This window comes from Cupressus sempervirens, chromosome 5 (genome assembly GCF_028749045.1).
Source record: "Cupressus sempervirens isolate cs-2001-9-10 chromosome 5, ASM2874904v1, whole genome shotgun sequence".
Taxonomy (NCBI): domain Eukaryota; kingdom Viridiplantae; phylum Streptophyta; class Pinopsida; order Cupressales; family Cupressaceae; genus Cupressus; species Cupressus sempervirens.
Genome location: NC_143122.1, coordinates 161,703,402 through 161,726,763, shown reverse-complemented (window position 1 = coordinate 161,726,763; position 23,362 = coordinate 161,703,402). Strand labels below are relative to the sequence as shown.

General features: G+C 36.8%; 1 protein-coding gene across 1 annotated transcript in view; it reads left to right on the top strand.

Annotated features, from left to right (window-relative positions):
- LOC149554933 (beta-galactosidase 9-like) overlaps positions 1 to 23,362 on the top strand; it is a 100,385-nt gene that overhangs the window by 6,574 nt on the left and 70,449 nt on the right. Inside the window, exons 6-13 of the mRNA XM_089828943.1 lie at positions 229 to 372; positions 6,374 to 6,465; positions 6,565 to 6,670; positions 6,792 to 6,876; positions 7,211 to 7,332; positions 7,453 to 7,617; positions 8,657 to 8,871; positions 9,393 to 9,502. Coding sequence (XP_089685069.1) covers positions 229 to 372; positions 6,374 to 6,465; positions 6,565 to 6,670; positions 6,792 to 6,876; positions 7,211 to 7,332; positions 7,453 to 7,617; positions 8,657 to 8,871; positions 9,393 to 9,502 — 1,039 coding nt within the window. The remainder of the gene's footprint in view (positions 1 to 228; positions 373 to 6,373; positions 6,466 to 6,564; positions 6,671 to 6,791; positions 6,877 to 7,210; positions 7,333 to 7,452; positions 7,618 to 8,656; positions 8,872 to 9,392; positions 9,503 to 23,362) is intronic.

Sequence of the window (23,362 nt, the reverse complement as noted above, 5' to 3'; positions counted from 1 at the left end):
TTCATACTATTCTAAAAAAAACTCGTACCATCCTACATCCAAAACATGAGCTATTAGATTTGTAAGATATAATAAAATAATATATTTATTATTTATAATATTTTTTTGATTCTTTATAAAATAATTTCAATTTATTTAATAAGTTTTATCTTTGTTTCAAAGAATTAAAATGTTTTGCTATACTTGTTCCTATATGCTAATACTTATGATTATATGTTGTGGTTATAGATAGAGAATGAATATCAAAATCCACAAGCTTTTTTCGGAGAAAGTGGACGTTCATATCTTGAATGGGCAACAAGCATGGCTGTGGGATTACAAACAGGAGTTCCTTGGTCAATGTGCAAACAAGATGATGCCCCTGATAATGTGGTTAGTTCTTTTACGTTCAAAAGCTTTTGCTAGTGTTATGATTAATCTTCTTTCACTTATTGAGTGGAGTGCACATGATTTTAAAAAAATTGTATGCATGTTTTCTTTAATGTAATGTTTAGGTATCATTTCTCATAAATTATATTATATATTATTTAGAATGATAATTAATAATATATAAGATTAGTAATGAGAATTAGTTTTTAAAGTTATTTTCAAAATTAATTTAATAATGTTAGAAGTATGAATTATTTTAGTTTTATCATTTAATATAGATTGTCATGGATTTCAATCATATAAGAGTAATATAATTAATGTACAATAAACCATTACTTATTTTTACTTTTAAGATATGATTTTTACAAAATTATTTAGTAACTTATCAAATTAATAAGTGAACAACTAAGTCAAACTCCCTAACTAAATGGTTAATTTAATAAGAGTAAAAAATTAAGAATTAATAGTGACTCCTCAACATCTCTTAGAACACTCTATATCAAAATATCCTTGCTTGCTTTATTATTATGAAATATTGATTGATGAGTTGAATATGAATTGTATAGTGAGATACATTTCTTATGAAGGCAAGGTCAAAGGTATGATTACTCAAGATCATGACATGTGTCATAATTTTATGTTATGAAACAACCACCTCAAAAAGTATTAAACAATCTAGGTAACTAGAATTAAATAATAGTCATATAGATAATATATGATTGATTCTTATCTAGATAATTAAGTTATAGAAAAATAAATAGGACCTAAGTAGAATACCTTATTCAAAAGTCAATAAAACTAGCGCTTGTACCCCGACAGGGTCCAAGAGTACAGCCGATAGGTGTTGTTGTTGCAATGTGCAGTGGATACAGGTTGTTTCCAATTTATATGCAAGATTTGTAGTTTGCTGTAGAAATTAACTACATAATATTTCTGAAGTCATGATTTGAATAGAGGTAGAATAGAATTATTAACATTATGTACCTGGTTGACAGCCTGCAAAGTTAGGAAATCATTGAAACATAATCGACAAAATAGATATTCCTTGGTAGAAACATTAAAATTAGAGATAATTTCAACTAGATTTAGGAACATTAATTTAATTATAAGATATATATAATTCATTGATGGAGCTCAACCATAGGAGAGCCAAAATAAGGGGTGTATTAGGCCATAAACAATCCTCTACCTGAGGCCCAAGAGCGGATGCCATCCCTTGTGGCCTCATGTTGACCTTGCCATCCATATGAAGGGTGTACATAGTGAGGAACCCATAAATGATCAACCCTCTACCCTAGGCCCACAAGCGGAGCCCACAAGCGGATACCATCCCCTTTGGCGTCATGCAACCCTTGAAATCCATATGAGGAGGTGTATCTAGGGAGGGAACCATAGCCATTCCCTTATTCCATTACCACTCTTATCCTCCTTATGATTACAGCCCCTTAGCAAAATGGTCAACCAAGGATAGGCTTGAGAAAACTACAACAGGCTGTTCAGAGCATTCTTTCTTTCTAATGGCAGGTAACTCCTTGCACCTATTGGCCTCATGGGACAATCTGGCACCACTATGAGGTGAAATACTTAGAAGAGGACCTCATAGCAGTCTTACTCTCCTTGTACTCCTTTCTTAGCTCTACCATGTTGTGCTGTTTCTTTAAGAGAATAATAAATAAATTAATAATCTAGAAAGGTTAGCGATTCACATAAGAAATAATATGTTAGATAACGTCTTCATCAATACTAAGCATACATCTCATGCATACCAATGTTGAAGATGAATGCTATAGCCTGCAATAAATAGTAATCTCAGGTCTGATACACCTATGTGCCTCATTGCTGATGTCTGTTAAACTGATCTTCTCTTATGGATCGGTGCTTGTGATCCTTGGTTTGATACCTCTTTCCAAGGAAGTCTTCTCTATATATCTTTCTCTCTTTGAATGGAGATAACTCTTTGAATGTACATATCATTGTTAATAACCCATTTTCGTTATAGGAGTTGCTTTTCCATAAAGGCTGCACATCAAGCACATAAATTGCTGCCCTTAATTACTGCCCTTTCTTAATTGCATTCATCCTTCCTTTTTATCTATGCTCATTACTATATCACTGCAGTCTTAATCTTTATCCCTGCTCATATATGTCATCATTGCTTTTATTGCTACTTATATGATTATATGTCTACTGATTGGGTCAATCTGCTCTCGTATGTCCTGTGGATTTGGTCGATCTGCTCTTATGTGTGCTGCCAAATGCGTCCATTTCCTCTTATATATTATTTTCTATTATATCTTCTCTTAATTGGTGCCCTCTCTCAAAGCCTTTCTTCTTCCTTTTATATCTTTTAATGAGAACGAGACACAACCATTCACTTGACAAGGGGCATGTCTGTTAAAGTTAATCACCGCCTTTGCTCAATAATTCACAGATTATTATCTTCTTGCTCGATCTTTATAATGATTGTTCTAAACCTGCTGACATTTATTATAATCTCCTAGTTGGACCAGCTTTTTGCTAATACCATAGTTCAAAATATCGTTATTGGCAACTTGTTGCTGAGGGCAAAAAGAATAAAAAGATATCAACAAATATCGGAGATAAGTCGGAAACTTCTTGGGAAAATATAAGGAACTTAAAAATTGCTTAAATTTAATTAGAAATGCATTTTTTGGCAAAATCCAATAAGGAGATGCATCTAACGAGTTAATAAATGAGTAAACAAACCAAACAAGTTGAATAAACAAAATCGCTTTATCATGTGGAATGCTGATGGCTTATAGCCATAGTCTGATAGTCTGAACTCTGAAGCAAACTAAAAATAGTAAATTGTCTTTGTAAAACAATAAGCATATCATCTTCAAATCCACTTCAAATTGCTCTGGAATGCTGCAAATGATTTTTTTCTCTTCCAAATGGTTTCTCTCCTCTCCATATCCATTCTTCCAACAAAACGATATATTTTGCCCTTTACTGGGCCAGAAACTGCAGGCGATAATTTGGCAATTTATCATGATAAATTGGTGATTTATCACCAATAACTTCCAAAAATATCTGCAATATGTCAAGACTTCTCTGCACAAGAACTTGACACAGTTTAGCGGCACATGAAACTTCTTGCAATAAGTCGAAGCATTGCAGATATATCTGCGATATTTCAATCCATGGCTAATACTATTGATTTTCCTGGTCTTAATCAGCTCTCTTTATTATTATTATTTCCATTTCTTTATTCAGGTGGTCAATGTTAAGGTTATCTATTAAACCTTAATCTATTTGCTTAATTGAGTGACTGGTAACTTTGACTGTGAAAAGGTGCAATTTGATTCTGAAATACGTCTTTTATCTCTTACTTTGGTGGGGTATGACAGTGGCCAAAATTTACAAACAAACAAACGGTGGAAGATTATCAAGGAAACAAGATAAGCCCCATGTCAGCACCAGTAATGTGGTCATTGGAATTATATGCCAATTGGCTAATGATTATGAAATGAAGACTTCAAGACTTTGTAAGCAAGGGGTCAATATGAAGACAACAAGATAAAAAGAAATCACAAGGTCCAATTGGAAATTAGCAAGAGAGGAAAAATTCTTAAAGAAAAAGTGAACAACATTATGGAAAAACAAGAGGAAGAGTTGATTATAATAAATTATGTTGTGGACCAATTGAGATAAGATAAGATAATAATATTAATGTCCAACAAAAGACCACCAAAAGGTCTATGGGATTGAAGGATTACAACAAGAAAGCTGATAACAGTAGGAGCACCAAACGGTGTCTGAGAAAAACGTACAACAAAACAAAGCAAAAGAAAAGATTTAAAGAGAGAGGCCAAGACAAGGACTAGGAGTCCTTTCTTGGCAAAAAGAAAATAGTCAGAAAAGGATGCGACTGCGGATGAATAGAAGCTCTGATCTATCTCTATGAGCTTGTAGAGGAGTGTCGTTGGTGCAAGAAGCCGGACGGGGTCTAACAGTCCTGGAATGCCCAAAAGAACTGTTAGAACTAGACAACCTTTTCACACCACGTAAAGGAGATAAGGGTGTGAAAAAGGCAGTAATGAGCTGAGTAGATGTATGCCGGTGAGGAAGCAGTGATTGTAAAGTACTATCACGAAATAGGGTGGCCTCTTGAAGAAAGAGTGCAAGACACCATTGGTCACAGTAATTGAAGAAATCCGAAAGAGAAAAACAATCCCAAAATAGATAGTAAAATCTCCCTCTGATCTCATAATAGATAGGGAAATGAAAAATAAATTGAGTCTCTGTCTCGACCTCATTTGAAGCACACAGCTTACAAATCCACTCTCCACTATCAATATGATGGTCGGTCTGAGCCCGAAGACGGTGAGAACCAACTCTGAAGGACCCTAGCGAGATACGCAGGGCATGAGACCACCGTCGAGATAGGTAACTAGGATGAACAATAATCCCATCACAGATCTCCAAAAAGTGATCCGCATAGAAAGTCATCCTCGGATGTAAGCCACCAGGTGGGTTAGTCCAGGTAGTGATAATGTACTATCTGTAAATATCTAGTCTGACATGCTCATTCAACTCCTGCTGTGAAGGGAGGAGATGAGTAGGGGCATTCAACGAGAACTGGTAAGGAGGGAGGCGGTCAATATCAATCCCAATTGATCTCAGTAGAGAAGAAGCCTTTGCATACTAGCAATGAGCTCGAGAACAAGTATTAGAACTCGCAGTAGCAACAATAGAGTAATATGCCAAGTAGGAGTATCTATCACATTAACCAACCGAATCCACAAAACCACACAAAAGATGAAGGAACCAACCAGATCAAATATGGGCCCAAGACTAAAGGGATGAGTGCTAAACTCAGCAAGAAACTATGAGGAGTGAACTTGTGACATCTAATGATGCACCATAAGAGCAAAGTCTAAACCTGTTTGATTGAGGCCCAATTAGAACCAAGGAGAGATGGACCCCCAACCACAGAGCCATAAACAACCGTTGGTCGAACAAGGGAGTCCAAGAGGGATAACTTGGATGAGGTATCCTGAAAGTGGTGTCTAAAACACTGTTTCTCAAGCATAGCTAGAGAACCCATACCCTTATTAACTTTGGATTGAATCGCTGGTCTCATACTGAACTGAGGTCCATAAAACTTCACCCCCAGATATGTGTAAGAGGAAGTGATCTCAATCTCTTGTCCCTAGAAAAAGAAGTGAAGATGAGAAGTCTTTAAATAATTAAAGATCATAACCCGAGTCTTATCCAGGTTAACCACAAGCTGTGGCTGATCACAAAAAGAAGCCAAACCATCAAGCAGCCTCTGTAAGCTCTTTGGAGAAGAAGCAAGAAGAACCATATCATCCACAAAAAGAAGAATGGAGATCAAGACCTGGTGTAAGTAACAACTATCGCCTAGGAGCAATGACTTCAAAGGGAAGTCCTCAAGTTTCAATGCAATGACAGTGTTCATCTGGTCTGATATATGTGAGATCAGTGTTTGCTTGTATTGGAAGAGTGTTTTGAATATCTGTTGTTGAGGACAGATTGAGGATTACTTTAACTCTTATTGATCAAATATAAAAGTGGCAACAATGGTATACAGATGATCATTAGAAGTAGCAGCATCACAAACATGAGTTTGTATAGAAGTAGAAGCATCCTCATGAAAAATATCAATAAAATAGAGGTATCAACAACATCCAAATGAGTAGAAGTACAAATATTATCAATGTCCTGCATGACCAATGGTGTCCTCATTTGTGCTTATCACCAATTTAGAACTTTGAAGATCGTGTAGCTAATTTATATAGATTCTAATATAACTATTGTTACCATGTCTAAAAAAATGCCTAATTGATTTTTGTTCTTTTTATATAGTCAGATAAATGACAAACAAATTTGAGTTAAATATTTGCTTACATGACAATAGCTATTTTTTTCTCTACCGATTACCTGATACTTGGTCAGAATCAGTTATTTCCTATCACTATTTTTTTGGATCTTCTAAATGTTCGTTTTATTTTTGTAGATCAATACTTGTAATGGCATGTATTGTGGAGAAACATTCACTTCTAATTCAAATAAAGAACCAAAAATATGGACAGAAAACTGGACTGGTTGGTATGTAGCTTAAACTCACATTTGATATTAATTCTAATGTATTTCTCTCTGTTGCAACTTCTCATTGTACTGTTTTTATGAAAATTTCTGTTTATATAGGTTTCAGGTATTTGGAGGGAGGAGACCCCAAAGGCCAGTGGAAGATATTGCATATGCAGTTGCACGATTTGTTGCAAAAAAGGGTACTTTTGTAAACTATTACATGGTATGAAATGATTGAACTGATGCACAAATTGGTTTATGTCAACTAATTGAGTTGGTTCTAGTTTATGTGCATAAACACATTATAAATTTCCTTATGATTTGACATAAAATATGCACTACAGTATCATGGTGGAACTAATTTTGGGCGTTCTGGAGGACCATTTGTCACCCCAAGCTATGATTATAATGCACCCATTGATGAATACGGTTGGTAACAACAATGTATATGCATTTTACATTATTATATGTAGAAACTTCATCTTATCGCAATTATTGTAAAGGACAATGAAGTTAAGGTAAGAAATTGGTCAAAAAATTATGAATTCAATGTTTTGGATTCTTCTTTATAATTAATTATTGAACAAATAAGATGCCATAAAAACAAAAAATCTTACCCAATGTTCTTTGAACTTGTTTATATAATATTATTTCTTAAAAAAACTTTCTGAAGAATAACAATTTAATTCTGATCATATCATATCTAATTAGCTCAAACTGAATTCTCTTAAAATAATGTTCATTTTTCTTTTTGCATTTGTAGGCATCATCAGGCAACCTAAATGGGGCCATCTTAGAGAGTTACACATGGCAGTAAAACTCTGTAGTGTTGCTATTCTCTATTGGGAATCCCATGATAACATAAAGTTAGGTCCTTCACAAGAGGTAAAGGTTGATAGTTTTTCATTGATTTGCATAACTATGGTTATATGTCTTTATATAGTCTTTATTTGCATGGTTTCTGTTAATGAGCCTCACAATTTTGGACGTATTTATTTATTTCAGGCCCATGTATTCAGAAGCAGAGGAGGAGAATGTGCAGCATTTCTTTCAAACATGGATCCGAAATCTGATGTCACTATCAGTTTCATTAACTTAACTTATTATTTGCCTGCATGGTCAGTGAGCATACTTCCTGATTGCAGGACTGTCATTTTCAATACTGCAATGGTGAGTCATTGCTCTGACTTGATTTGTTTAAACTTAATTGTTTGAATATCAGTTTAATAAACACATCTATTAAATGAGGTTAATTATCAATTTTCTTGGAACCAATGAAGTGGAGAGTATGTTCAATGCATCACTCAAATGTGTGCTAAATATCAATTTTTTGGGAACCAATGATGTTTACGATTCTACTTAATGAATCTCTTATATGGTTTCTAAATGTCAATTCTCTGGGAACAGTGAAGGAAGGATGTTTTAATTGCACATTACTAACATCAACAACACATTGATACTGTAAGGTTACCTAACATCTACAGTCTTGATTAAGAGTTGGTTTTGAGATCTAGGACATGTCTGTGTTTTGATCTCTCAGCTGCTCTTCTTTTTCACTTGTTATAGTAGCAGTTACTCTTACAGTTGGGTGCAGGCAAAAATATACCATATTTAATGAATTAAGTTTCTCCAAACAGGGGCTTATATTTAACATTAGAATTCCTTAATTTAGCCTAAGGTCTGAAGTCAACTCTGAATTTTCTTTTTTCTTTTTTGTTTTGTTGTTATTGAGTTTTTAATATGAGCAAAGAACAGTTTTTGTTATTGTTTTGAAGAGATTCTTAGTGATGAAAAACCATGATAAGGTTTCACCTCTAAAGCACCTAAATTTTGTTTGAATTTCTTTTAAAGAACATAAATTTCATAGATAAGCTGAATTGGAGATCAAGAAATATGGGATTGCTCTCAGCTACAAAGAAAATAATGTAGCTGTTTTATACAAGATTGTTTAACTAGAAAATACAAATCTACATAAATTACGTTTGAGTGCCATTCTGAACTACTAATGTGTTAATTTTTTCCTTTTTTTGAAGGATTCAAGTGCTCTAATAAATAATTTTCATACAAATAGGCTTTGTGAGTTTTTCAATTGAACTGGTTGCATATTATTCTAATTTGGCATCAGTGATGAAGACTAAGTATTCATGTCCTTTTTTTGTGCTACTTTACATAAGATATATCATGTTAACTATCAAGCTACCCTTAACAGGTGAATTCTCAAATGAACCTAATGAAATCAATTACCCCTTACAAGAAAAGCCCAGCCAAAATATTACAAAAGGAAAATGCTGATGGTTTTGAAGAGTGGCAAATATTTGAGGAGCATATTGGAGTTTTACAGGAAAATTCTTTTGAGGCATCAGGCCTTTTAGAACATATTAGTACAACCAAGGACATGACAGATTATCTCTGGTACACAATCAGGTATTACAACTACGATCCTTGTAATGGAGTTGTCAAAAATTATTGCATGCCCATTATGAATAGAAGATTGTCACTTCATTGTAACATGGTCATTTGGCAATACGTGTGTTGCAATTATAATATAGGTTTTGTGCAAGCAGTTTGTATACTAAAACACTATTTAAACTTTTGGAGCAGTCTTTTTCAATGTTTGATGTATTATCTTTCATGGAACAATGTTACATTTTGGAAAGTAGCATAAAAAATTGTAAGGCATAAGTAATCTCTTATTTTATCGTACATTGCCAAAATTTAATGGTGCAACTTAGAATCTTAAGCTATATACAAATTATCACATAGTTGAATGAGGAAAAATATTTGGATATATTTTTAAGGAACAGTATATGGTAAAAGAATGATAAAACATGGTTGTAAATGCATACAAGGGATGTAAATGCATGCAAGAGACACACTTTCCATTATGGATCATAATGCCGATGTTTTAAAAATTGAAGTGACATTTTTAATTGCTTGCTTGGCAGCATAAATGTTGACCAAGATGAGCCATTTTTGAGGAGCAATAAACTTCCTGTTCTCGGCATTAAATCTCAAGGTCATGCTGTGCTGGTTTTCATCAACAACCTTCTTGCTGGTATTTATTCAAGTCTTCATAACTATCTGTTGATTTTTAAATGTACGAGATTGGAACGGTGTGTTTTCCTGATAAATTAAAAATGGCACTATAAGTATATGCTATTCCTCTTGGAGAATTTTCAATAATCAAATATGTCCATCCAAGATACCAAATTATTATTATATGAAATGACTCTAGTTATCAAGATATCCTGAAAGATGCTTTCTGTCTTATCTTTAGATCAAATTGGTATTCTCTAAAATGTTTGGAACTGCTTAATTTGCTGATACAATGTGCATTAGTTGAACCTTTTAGATAACTACAACACAATAAAGATAGTGGATGGAGTTTTATGATGTGGCAGCAAGATCTCTTTGTTTCTGCAGTATTGTTTGTAAGAACCCCTTCTTATTCTGCCTTAAAAATTTCAGTTGTCTCATAGGTATTTTGTCAAACTTTTAGTATGCAGATCTGCTTTAAAATATCTAAGTTCTTGAGCCAAAACACTTTATAAAATACGAGTTCCTTCCATTGTCATTTTGTCAAACATTTGCATATGAATAGAAATCTGATAGAGTTTCTTGGACAGCAGAGTTATAATTCCATACACTTTAGCAAATGACACTAAACTTCCACTGAGAGAACTAACTTCAAATGACACTAAACTTCCACCGAAAGAACTAACTTACTTCACATACTAGCATTTAAGTGAACATTTGGCATGAAAACTAACTTCAGTCATTAGTTCTTAATTGAATAATTTTGTCAAACATATGACAGTTCTCTTTCATGTGTCTTTGATATAATCATGTATACAAATCATGTAGAATAAAGCCAATCTATCACCAGAAAATCATACCACCTAGAGAGGTATGCTGGCACACACGACTGCTACACGAATATGAAAAGTGCTGTAAAGAGTGAGTGCACCTGTCTATATGAATGCCCAAATCTGAATTTGCACGCTTATTAGCAAACTACAGTGGATAGATTGCAGATTTCCTCCCTTGTGGTGATGTCTTAGCAATGCTAAATCTAGTTTAATATCCTAACTGTGCATTCTCTACAAACTGATATCTTTTCATTGCTGCAATGCTATATATGCAGTTATGTCCATGGTTTCTTCCCACTAATACTCCAGTGATTCCATATTTGATTTGGTCAACTGTTGTATGTAAATGAACCAGTCAGAAAAGTAGCCATCCAGACTAAACTCACGCCCAACATTATATCTCTGCCCAATGCGAGTGCAATGGGGACCTCAAAGGTGCTTGGAGTGAATCACTTTCCCCTTGTTCAAATGCCTATGCAATCCAGAATAGTCAGCTTCAATAGAAATACTTCTGTTCTACGAATGGCCTCTCCCTCTTCTATTTCAGGATTCAGATCTCATGCAATAAAGCCAGTGCCAGACTCTGATATGAATCCACTCAATTAAGAAGGTATGGGTTTGCGTCCAACCTTAAGTTTCCTAATAAGTTTCATTCTTGGAAACCAGTCACTGAATATCAGCAACAATGGAGAAACCACTTCAATATTATAATCTCATAACATATCCCCAATGAGAGTACAACTCCATTTATAAAACCTCTTTAGGCTGTAGAATTACCTCGGTTAAGCAATGTGGGATAAAAAGTCACTTTCATTTTATAAAGCCACTTATTTCTATAATGTTATAACATAAAGTAACTTTAGCTTTATAAACCCAATAAATTATATTTTGTTTGCTCCATTTCTCCACAAATAAAGCCATGACTGCAAATGCATCCCTTTTAATAAAGTATTAGTTGGTTGGGGTGAGAAAATAGGCCAAACAAGCTCCTGCGGATTTACTGAGAAGAAGGGGACATTAAATAGATATTGCTCATCTAGTTATTCCTTCTCGTCAGTGATATTGTAAACTGTAAATAGAGATAGAGTCTATGGTGCAATATGTATTCAATACCTTGTCGCAAACAGATACTCAAATAAATAGGATAGTTCAGAGAATGGAGTTAATAGTTTTTTATCATCTTTTTGGGAGGAACTTTAGGATGGCCAAAGGGCTTTAACAACGTGAGATAAACTGTGTCATTGCTCAATGGCTCATGTTAATTTTGCTAAGAAAATGGGTTTATACATTGTTTTTGAAAAACTACAAGAAAATACAAGATTTGAAGTAGTATCATAAATAAATTCATGCCAATTGGAGAGTTTTTGAGATATTCTTGGCAATATATGATCCTACCAAGTATGTTTTTCTATGAAAGAAAACTGCAATTATAGAGAAGACATTGTGAAAAATTCCACAACAATGAATTTCCTTTCTACAATGAATTAAGATAGGCAAAAAAGTACTACCTACTTTAATACAAGTTGTCAAGCCAAAGTATGATTGATAAAATGATTGAATGTATTGAATTATACATGTGATGGATCTTTGGAAGTCAAATGTTTCTGCTAGATAAGTGCAAAATATTGACAACCTTATATTCCTTCACATTTTTCATGCTATTTGATTGGATAGTTGTGCTTGTGTAAGGTCACAAACTAATTGTTTTTAATTATGCCAAAGGCATTTCCTATATTAAATGAAATACCTACTTTTTGAAATCAATTATTCAAAATTGAGAAGGATGCAAGACAAGAGAATTCATCTCAACCATACCCTACACTTATATTTATTTGATAAAAAAATATTTTATATGATAAAAATAAAACTATATATTTTAATAATAATAATTAGACAAAGAATGTGCATATAAGAAAAAATCTATCTTTTTATCTTTTTTTTGATAAGAATATCTTTACTTTTTATATTAGGTTATTCTATCATTTTAAAAAAAGTATTGAAGAAAAAGAATTATCTTTATTAAATTATTTTAATTTTTACAAAAATTTAAAATAATAAGTTAACATTATTAGAAATTGTATATAATTATAATTATAATTATTTGTCTTATTAATGCTTTTGACTTGAAACTATAAACCGATGAGGTAACATATGGTGGATCTTATCTCCATCTAAACAATCAATAATAGCAACCAAATGGGGTTTGAACCAGTGCTACTAGCCTTGGATTCGGCGTGCCCAAATTGGGTTTGAACTAGGACTCAACAACCGGACTCGACAAACTAAAAAGCGCATGAAATTCAAAGATTTTAAAGGAATTTAAGTATTTTTCATGCATCATTTAGCCAATTAACATCATATACACAATAATTGAGATAAATAGAAGCTACTTTGCACACATACACAACAATTCATAGATCACATCAGTATAGATGAAATTTTTTGAAAGAAATTACTTAAAGTTAAACTGAGTAACATAATAGAAATTTGAAATATAGAGTGATTGTCAAATGTCTTCAATATCTCCATGGAATATGCAATCCATGGAATCAAAAGTTCAAAACTTATATCAAAAGAAAGGCTCATAGTAGCCTATGTCTTCCTATGATTATGCCTAAGATAGGTCATGGAAGACTCTAAAGCCATTCTCTCTCCCTGTGTCGAAGGTTGAACCTCAGTGACATGCTCATCATGATCACCTTTATCATCCTCATACTTGTCCTCATTATCCTCATCATCAGTTAGATCCATCACTCTCAGCCTCATGGTCTTGCACTGGGTCTCCTCGTGCTCTAGCCTCCTCCAAACCTACTTCTCCCTCTCAATCCACTTGATCAACCCACTCTAAGTCTTCATCACTAAAAAAAGGATCATCAACCTCTGTGTTCCACCCAGCTTGTTTATCAACATTCTCTAATACAAGAGATGTATGAGCGCCCAAAATCTATTTGTGACGAAAGTAAAGGTTGTAGTGACCAAACACAAGCTCATTTGACTTTTTTTCTGCCAACTTGTTGTACCTCTTTGAGTGTATATGTCCCAACATACACCAATAGCATCTGCATCCTAAAGCACTAGGTTGATGGATCAAGATATGAATTGCAATCCTCTATAGATTTGACACCTTAGAGCCAAACATCTCCCACCATACATATGAAATAAGAAAACTTTAAATTAGTTCTATAACTCTGACTTTACCAATCTAGATTTTAGATTCTAATGTGGTAACTAGTAATAAAATAAGAAATTAGAATTTAGAATCAGACTTTTACCAAGCATTAGTTCTGTCTAATTTTTCTTGCATAGGTGTCATGTCCCCTTTCTAGTGACATGACTCCTACAGTAGATTTGCCTATCATTGACTCTCGTAGGCAAATGATTTTGGAGAGAGAGTCATTCTGTTGCTAGATGATTGCATATTGCTCTCAGAGAGTTATAATTGAGCCTACATCCAGTAAGTGGGGCCTACATGTTCTAATTTTGAATTGAGATTGCACTTTTAATTTTATAAAGTTATTTAATAATAAAGTGCATTATAATAAGATTTTATAAAAGATGTTTCTAGAAACTCCTAGTGACATCTTTAAAAAGTGAATAAATAGAGGGCGGGAGGCACCCATTTGGACAGGCGATTTTGTGGATTCTACTTCTAATTATATTGGAGCAATTTGTGGTCTTTGGTCTGCAAATTTCCATTAGGTTTTTGGGAACGAAAACTCCCTTGGATCTGCATAATTGAGGAAGTGAGATATCTTCCGAAGGGTTGCTCATTGGAGATGGTATTCAGCCATTTCATGGTGGATGAATTTGAGAATTGATTTTTGAGGGTTTGAAGTTGGCAAGGAAAGTAAGGAGATTTTATTCCAAACATTTCACTACATCCAAGGAGGCACCTTCGAACAGGGTTTACAGTAGATCAATGAAGATTCGAAATTCTACAAATCGGGGCAATTTTCCATTCAATAATCTCTACTGGAGCAGCATTTTCCTTAAACAATAATTTTGGAGCTAACCTCCAACACCAGCGACCATTTTGTGAACCACCTTCACCACTTGTGTGGAGTCTAAAGGATCATTAAAAAAATTGCAAGCTTGAATGCCTAGGAGTTAAATGTGAATTTTTGAACTAGGGCTGGGAGCAATATATAGCTCGAATTGCATCATTACTATAGTCAGGTCGAAAGTATTAAGAGTAATAAGAGGTTGGGAAGCGGCTCAGATTATTTATTTTCCACCACAGAGAATTTCGTATGGACTATTCATGGACTGCAAAAAAATTCGAAATTATCAGTGCAGGAGGACTGGAAGCATAATCTAATACCTTCGTAGCTGATCCACATTGCATGCGACCTAGCGCATTATACATATTTACACCAGGCGGACTCAGATTGGACACTATTTGAAAGGGGTGCGAATTATATTATAAATCGCACAAGTCTAGCAAGTATTGGTAGGCGAGCAAATTTAATCCAGACTTATCAGCACTAACTGCAGAGTTGGTAGTAACTCAATCCAGGACAGTTTCGTTTCAATACATGGTGCAACCTTGCTTAGGCCGGATGGCAGTTTATGATTAATTCTATGGCATCAGCTATATTTCTAGATTGTGGAGGGCAAATTAAGGAAAAGACCTGAATCGGTCACCATTCAGATAATCTCATGCATACAACAAACAATGGAGGCGGCAATACCAGGTTCTTGATGTTGCTTAGTTGTCTATGTGTAGACTCTGTTATTCATTTCAATTGGATTGTTATTGAATATGGGAAGAACTTGTTATTACCATTAGATTTTGTAATAGATCTGTCCTTAAATTAAATTTTCCTGAATACTGTTGGTACTACCATTATCCATTGCATTCGTTACAGCCATCTCATTTGGTGAATTTTTGAAACATTACATTCTTATTCATTTAACGTGTGCATGCCAAGTTTTTAACGAATTTCCACAGTTCAGTATTGATCTTTTAGAGGCCCTTATAGTGAGGGTCATCTCAGTGGTATCAGAGCAGTGTTCTTGCCATCCTGTTGGGTGAAACATTTTTTTTATGCAACCTTATCTCAGGTATTATATACGCAGAAAAGAAACACTTAAGGGTGAACAAAAATTCAGAAATATGGGTGAGAGATAGTTACAGAGTCCACCTAGATTTCCCAGAGTTGATGACGATGAGACCAGAGAGTTTTACAGAATCATGACTACCGGACAGCAAGAAATAGCCCAGTCATTACATGCATTGACTACCATAATGGAGAGAGTTGTTCAGCCCAGGATTCTGGAACATGGTAGAGGTACACCTAATCATGATAATAGAAGTGTGGCAGGCTCACAGGGTGCTCCTAGACGTAGATCATGGATAGCAAATAGGCCTACTCGTCCCACCTTCCTTAGGGAGGAGGCTCAGGAGATAGGAGAAGATGACTTGCCAGATGATTTTCAGGATGATCTCAGAGATGCTACTGCAGAATGACAGGCATTACCACCACATGTGCGTGAGCTACTGAACTTTGATCGCTATCTGAACCAGAAGAGAGAGCATATGAGGAGTAGCTGTCAGAACAGGAGGCCTAGAGGAGGTCATGATAGTGAGTTGCAGCGAGCAGCTGGCAAACTCACTTTACCATCTTTCGATGGTAGTGGTCAGATGACAGCACAGGCATGGATTCATAAGTTGGATACTTTCTTAGCATTGAGGCCCATGTCAGAAATAGATGCCATCAGATACACCACGTTGCATTTGGAGGGTGCAGCTCATGACTGGTGGTCACACGGGATGGTTACTTTGCAGCACAACCAGGTGACATCTTACCAGGACTTGTGGATAGATTGGTTGAGCATTTTGATAGGAAGGATCCAGAGATCTATTTTCGTGACCTAGCACAATTGAGACAGACAGGCAGTTTGGAGGTTTTTATTAGTGAATTTTAGAGGTTGTCAGTTATGGTACAGGATGTGTCTGAGAGGCGGTTGGTTATCTTGTTCACAGAGGGTTTGTCTGAACCCCTCAAGCGTTGGATTAAGGCATTTGATCCATCGACACTACAGGAGGCTATGAGGAAAGCACAGAGTATGGAGCTTACAACACCTTCTAGCAGGTTCACTTCTAGGAGTACTACTTCTTTCAAAGATTATAAGAAGTTTGATAAGAATAAAGAGAAAAACGCTGATACTAAGGGTAAATCCACGACACCTTTGGATGCAGAGGCACTGAACGACCTGTGCAGGAAGAAGCTATGCTTCTATTGCAAAGGCCCATATGATAGGGACCATGATTGTCCTTTGAGACCTAAGGGAAAGGCCAACAAAGTTATGTGGGCATATTACGAAGGATCAGATTCAGACAGTACAACACATGAGGATGATCACAGTGATACAGAGCTTGAGGGAGAGACGGAGGTTCCAGAGCAGAAAGAGGAACCTGAGTTACATTTACAGTAGGGACGTTTGTCTAGTATTCAGCAGGAGGGATCCTTTAGGTTACGTGGTGTCCTAGCAGGACAGAAGGTGATCACATTGGTCGATATAGGTGCTACGCACAAGTTCATTGATGCACAATTGGTTGAGCGCCGTTGTATTAAGACAGAGGAGTTTGAGGGTCTTTGAGTACAGGTTGCTGATGGTTACACTTTTAAGTGTAACAGGATGGTTAGAGACATGCCTCTACGTCTAAATAATTATGAGTTCAAAGCAGATTACCATGTGGTCAATATGGGTGACTTGGATATCATTTTGGGTATGACATGGTTGCGTTTATTGGGTGAGGTCACTTTCAGACTTAAGGACATGGAGATCAAGTTTGAGGTAGATGGGAAACAACATGTGTTGAGAGCTATTAGGAATAGTGACATCCGAACCATTTCTTTTAGACGCTTGGAGAGATTGGTGAGACATAATGATATTGGATGGGCAGCCTTGTGTACTCTCATGCCCACACAGGAGGGACAACAAAAGACAAAATATCACCCAGACATTCAGATATTGAGAAAGAAGTATGACAAGGTATTTAGTGATATTCCACCTGGTACACCACCTGATAGAGGGATTGAGCACATCATTGAGTTAGAAGAGGGTGCTAAGCCAGTGATGATTACTCCCTACAGACATCCTAAACGGCTCAAGGATGAAATAGAGAAAACCATCAAGGAGCTTCTTGCAATGGGGCACATTAGACCTAGCAAGTCTCCTTTTGCTTCTTCGGTAGTCCTGGTAAAGAAGAAGGATGGTTCATTGCGGATGTGCATAGATTACAGGGTGCTAAATAAGAAGACTATTAAGAATAGATATCCCATTCCGTGGATTGATGAGTTGATAGATGAGCTACATGGGGCATGTTACTTTAGTAAGATTGATTTGAGATCCGGTTACCACCAGATTAGAGTCAGAGAACAGGACATAGAGAAGACTGCATTCAAATGTCATTGTGGGCACTTTGAGTTCGTGGTCATGCCGTTCGGGTTGACTAATGCACCAGCTACTTTTTAGTCCACCATGAATAAGGTCTTCCATCATTAGTTGAGGAAGTTTGTGTTGGTTTTTTTTGATGATATCTTGGTATACAGTCAGACATGGCATGAGCATATGGAGCACTTAGAGACAATATTGAATACCTTGCAGGTAGAGTCCTTGTATGCCAAAGAGTCCAAATGTGATTTGGGTAATGACCGAATTATTATACTTGGGTCATATTATCAGTAGAGAAGGAGTATGGATGGATCCTAATAAGATCCGTGCTATAGTGGAGTGGCCTATTCTTGAGAACCTGACCCAATTGAGAGGATTCCTAGGTTTGTGTGGCTTCTATCACAGATTTGTTTGTGGATATTCACAACATGCGGCTCCTATGACAGATTTGCTAAAGAAGGGAGCCTTTGTTTGGACATCGAAGGCACAGGCTTGTTTTGACAGATTTAAGGAGATCATGACTTCATGTCCGGTATTAGCATTGCCTGATTTCTCGAAGCCATTTGAGCTTCAGTGTGACGCATCAGGAGATGGTATTGGGGCTGTTTTGATGCAGGGCAAACACCCTATTGCATATGAGAGCAGGAAACTCCGTGGGCCAGAGAGATCATTCAGCATTTACGATAAGGAGATGTTAGCTATCATGCACGCATTGGCTAAATTCAGGTAGTATCTAGTAGGTGGTAAGTTTTGTATTAAAACCGACCACAATAGTTTGAGACATTTCCTTGGTCAAAGAGATCTCAATGATAGACAACAGAAATGGGTGAGTAAGTTGCAGGCTTACGACTTTGATATATCATATGTGAGGGGGACTCAGAATGTAGTAGCTGACGCCTTGTCACACAGGCCACATCTTAGTGCGATGGTTGAGATCTCTAAGGATTGGAAGCATTTGATTGTTGTAGAGTATGCTAGAGACTCTTGGGCATCTGGGATAGTTGATGGGACAATTTTTGATACCAAGTATACACTTGCAGATGAATTGATTATTTACAAGAACAGGATATTTCTAGTCCCAGGATCAAAGGTGAAGAGGTCTATTATGAGGGCTCTTCATGATTCACCTATAGCTGGTCATCCCAGGTACTTTAAAACATATAGACAGGTGCGAGAACAGTTCACATGGAAAGGACTCAAGACAGATGTATTGCAGTATGTTTGTGAGTGTCCTGTTTGTCAGCAGAATAAACAAGAGCAGACCTTCCCAGCAGGACTCCTATAGCCACTTCCCATTCTGGATCATAAGTGGGAATGCATATCCATGGATTTCATTACAGGCTTGCCCAAGGCCCAGGGACGTGATTGCATTTATGTGGTGGTGGATAGACTGACGAAGTATGCTCACTTCTTTCCCATCACCACTACTTACACAGTAGTACAGGTAGCTGAGGTCTTCTTCAAAGAGATTTTCAGGTTACATGGGATACCCCGAAGTGTTGTGAGCGATAGAGATAGTAGATTCTTGAGTCATTTTTGGCAAGAGGTGTTCTGATTATGTGGCACTGAGCTCACACCCAGTACTAGTTATCACCCGCAGACTGATGGACAAACGGAAATAGTGAACAAGTGGGTGGAAGGCTACTTGAGGAATTACATGGCTGATCAGCAGAAGGCATGGGTGAGATGGATTTATTTGTGTGAATATTGTTATAATACCACCTTTCACATGTCTATTTAGATGACACCGTTCCGAGCTTTATATGGGTATGATGCACCGAGCTTTGTTGATTTGCTGATGAGTGATGTTAGGGTTCCACGTGCCAGGGATTTGATTCAAGAGAGTAAGGACATTATTGATGTTCTCCGGGATAATATAGCCAGGGCACAGAATTAGTATAAGCAATATGCAAATCAAAAGAGGACAGAGAGGAGCTTTGAGGTTGGTGACATGGTTTACCTCATGCTTTAGCCATTTTGACAATCTACTCTTAAAAAGAGTGGGTCAAAGAAGCTTAAGCCTAGGTATTATGGGCCTTTCAAGATCACCAAGCGAATAGGAGAATTGTCTTATGAGCTTGAGCTTCCAGCAGATAGCAGAGTGTACAATGTGTTCCATGTGTCGTGCCTCAAAAAGGTGTTGGGACAGAATGTGGTACCTTCTGCGGTATTACCTCCCTTGGATGATGAAGGGAAATTGATCTTACTGACGGAATTCATTTTGGATAGTAGGGAAAAGCAGCTCCGCAGAAGGGTGATTAGAGAATATTTGGTTAAATGGAGAGATCTACCAGTTGAAGATGCCACTTGGGAAAATGAAACAATTTTGCAACATCCAGCTTTGAGTTTGCTTGAGGACAAGCAATTTCAAGAAGGGCGGACTGTCATGTCCCCTTTCTAGTGACATGACTCCTATAGTAGATTTGCCTATCATTGACTCTCATAGGCAAATGATTTTGGAGAGAGAGTCATCCTGTTGCCAAATGATTGCATATTGCTCTCGAAGAGTTATAATTGAGCCTATATCCAGTAAGTGGGGCCTACATGTTCTAATTTTGAATTGAGATTGCACTTTTAATTTTATAAAGTTATTTAATTATAAAGTCCATTATAATAAGATTTTATAAAAGATGTTTCTAGAAACTCCTAGTGACTTCTTAAAAAAGTGAATAAATAGAGGGCGGGAGGCACCCATTTGGACAGGCGATTTTGTGGATTCTACTTCTAATTATATTGGAGCAATTTGTGGCCTTTGGTCTGCAAATTTCCATTAGGTCTTTGGGAATGAAAACTCCCTTGGATCTGCATAACTGAGGAAGTGAGATATCTTCCAAAGGGTTGCTCATTGGAGATGGTATTCAGCCATTTCATGGTGGATGAATTTGAGAATTGATTTTTGAGGGTTTGAAGTTGGCAAGGAAAGTAAGGAGATTTTATTCCAAACATTTCACTACATCCAGGGAGGCACCTTCGAACAAGGTTTATATCAGATCAATGAAGATTCGAAATTCTACAAATCAGGGCAATTTTCCATTCAATAATCTCTACTGGAGCAACGTTTTCCTTAAACAATAATTTTGGAGCTAACCTCCAACACCAGCGACCATTTTGTGAACCACCTTCACCACTTGTGTGGAGTCTAAAGGATCATTAAAAAAATTGCAAGCCTCAATGCCTAGGAGTTAAATGTGAATTTTTGAACTAGGGTTGGGAGCAATATACAGCTCGAATTGCATCATTATTGTAGTCAGGTCGAAAGTATTAAGAGTAATAAGAGGTTGGGAAGCGGCTCAAATTATTTATTTTCCACCACAGAGAATTTCGTATGGACTGTTCATGGATTGCAAAAAAATCCGAAATTATCATTGCAAGAGGACTGGAAGCATAATCTAATACCTCTGTAGCTGATCCATATTGCATGCGACCTAGCGCATTATACATATTTACACCAGGCGGACTCAGATTGGACACTATTTGAAAGAGGTGGGAATTATATTATAAATCGCACAAGTCTAGCAAGTATTAGTAGGCGGGAAAATTTAATCCAGACTTATTGGCACTAACTGCAGAGTTGGTAGTAACTCAATCCAGGCCAGTTTTGTTTCAATACATGGTGCAACCTTGCTCAGGCCAGATGGCAGTTTATGATTAATTCTATGGCATTAGCTATATTTCCAGATTGTAGAGGCCAGATTAAGGAAAAGACCTAAATCGGTCACCATTCAGATAATCTCATGCATACAACAAACAATGGAGGCGGCAATACCAGGTTCTTGATGTTGCTTAGTTGTCTATGTACAGACTCTGTTATTCATTTCAATTGGATTGTTATTGAATATGGGAAGAACTTGTTATTACCATTAGATTTTGTAACAGGTCTATCCTTAAATTAAATTTTCCTGAATACTGTTGGTACTACCATTATCCATTGCATTCGTTACAGCCATCTCATTTGGTGAATTTTTGAAACATTACATTCTTATTCATTTAACTTGTGCATGCCAAGTTTTTGAGGAATTTCCACAGTTCAGTATTGATCTTTTAGAGGCCCTTATAGTGAGGGTCATCTCAATAGGTCTCATGCGAATAGCTCTCCTAGTGCTTTCTTATACATGTCTATCTCACAGTCTATAATTGTTCCAACAGTTTCATCAGGTGACATCCTCTCTATTGTTTACCGTACTGGTAAAGAAATCAACGCATACAGACAATGGAACAGAATAGCAAAATTATATTCACATATGCCAGACATACATTATGCTTCATAATATGAATGATAGAAGATAGAAGATGATTTACAATGATCCCAGACGGGATATAAATACTATCCGCCGAACCTTCCCGAAGGAGTCTGTCGGCCACAAAGATTATGTCCGCTACAAACTATTTATCCGTCAGCTACAAAATACAAAACATCGACGACAATCATTCCGTCAGCTACAAAAACACCGCCGGGACCATCCAATCGGCTAACACCATCCCCCCCAAAAAGAAAAGTCGTCTCCGGACGACAATTACAAAATATCTGAAACAAATTAACAAACAAAATACATTAACAGAGTGACTACAACAAAAATCTGCTTTTGTCACATCACTTCCACATTCATCCAGTTACATCTGTAGCCTCTGCTAACACAATACTATCTCCTCAAGCTGACCTTGATAGCCACCTGTGCTACTTTCTTTTTTTTCAATTCCTCGGTACCCTAAGCCAAGTGTCACTGCACTGCCTCCAACTGGATGATTAGCTCCTCTCGAGCTCTCTACGCATCCACCAAGACAGCCTCCCGGCCAACACCTACTCCTAGTGCCTCTGGTACACAGATAGTCCATCCCTGCAGCAACTTCAACTCTTCTCAACTGGTTAGACTCCCACGACTGATATCCGCAACGACTGGGGGTCCAGGGGCAACGCCCCCGGCAGGGTCGAGGGGCAGCGCCCCTGCGGGGTCCTGGGGCCAAGACCAAATTAGCACTCCGGAACCCACACAAAATTGCATGGAACACACTATTTTTGCCATTTTCTACTGATTCCAGACTCTTTCTGGTAACCATTGCTGCTTCCCCTTCTGTTCGGCATTATCTACTACTCATTTTGAATAACTTGAATTTGTCGTTGTTTTTCTTCTTTTTTTTTTCTTTTATTAAATTAATAGCTCCTCACTTCTGCTTGCTTCCATGGCTTCCAGGCTTACACACACCTCTTTCCCCCTCCTGTATTCCAATCCTCCAACTAAAATTTTCTAGTCTGCCACACACCTTTCCCACTGCTGACTCAAACCCTCACCCAAAGATAAAGCTGCCGCTTGCTAGAGTGACAACATGCACATGCTCCCTTCTAGTGTGCATTACGTATCTAGATCAAACCATCACCTGAGCTAAAAAATCTGTTGGAATAATAAACGCCAATCCTTCAACCTCCAAAAAAAAAACTCCTTCCCAGAAAATACAGTTGCTTATCTCAACCCCACACTGCAAACTGCCATCCGGCGCCACAAAAAATCATAAACCATAACACCGCGGGAGATTGCTTAACATTGGCGGGAGACTGTTTTACAGGCGGCAAAAATTATTGAAAAAGAAGCCCGTGGAAATGAGAAACCCGTGGGGTTGCAGCAAGGCCTGTAACAGGAAAAGAGCAGCAG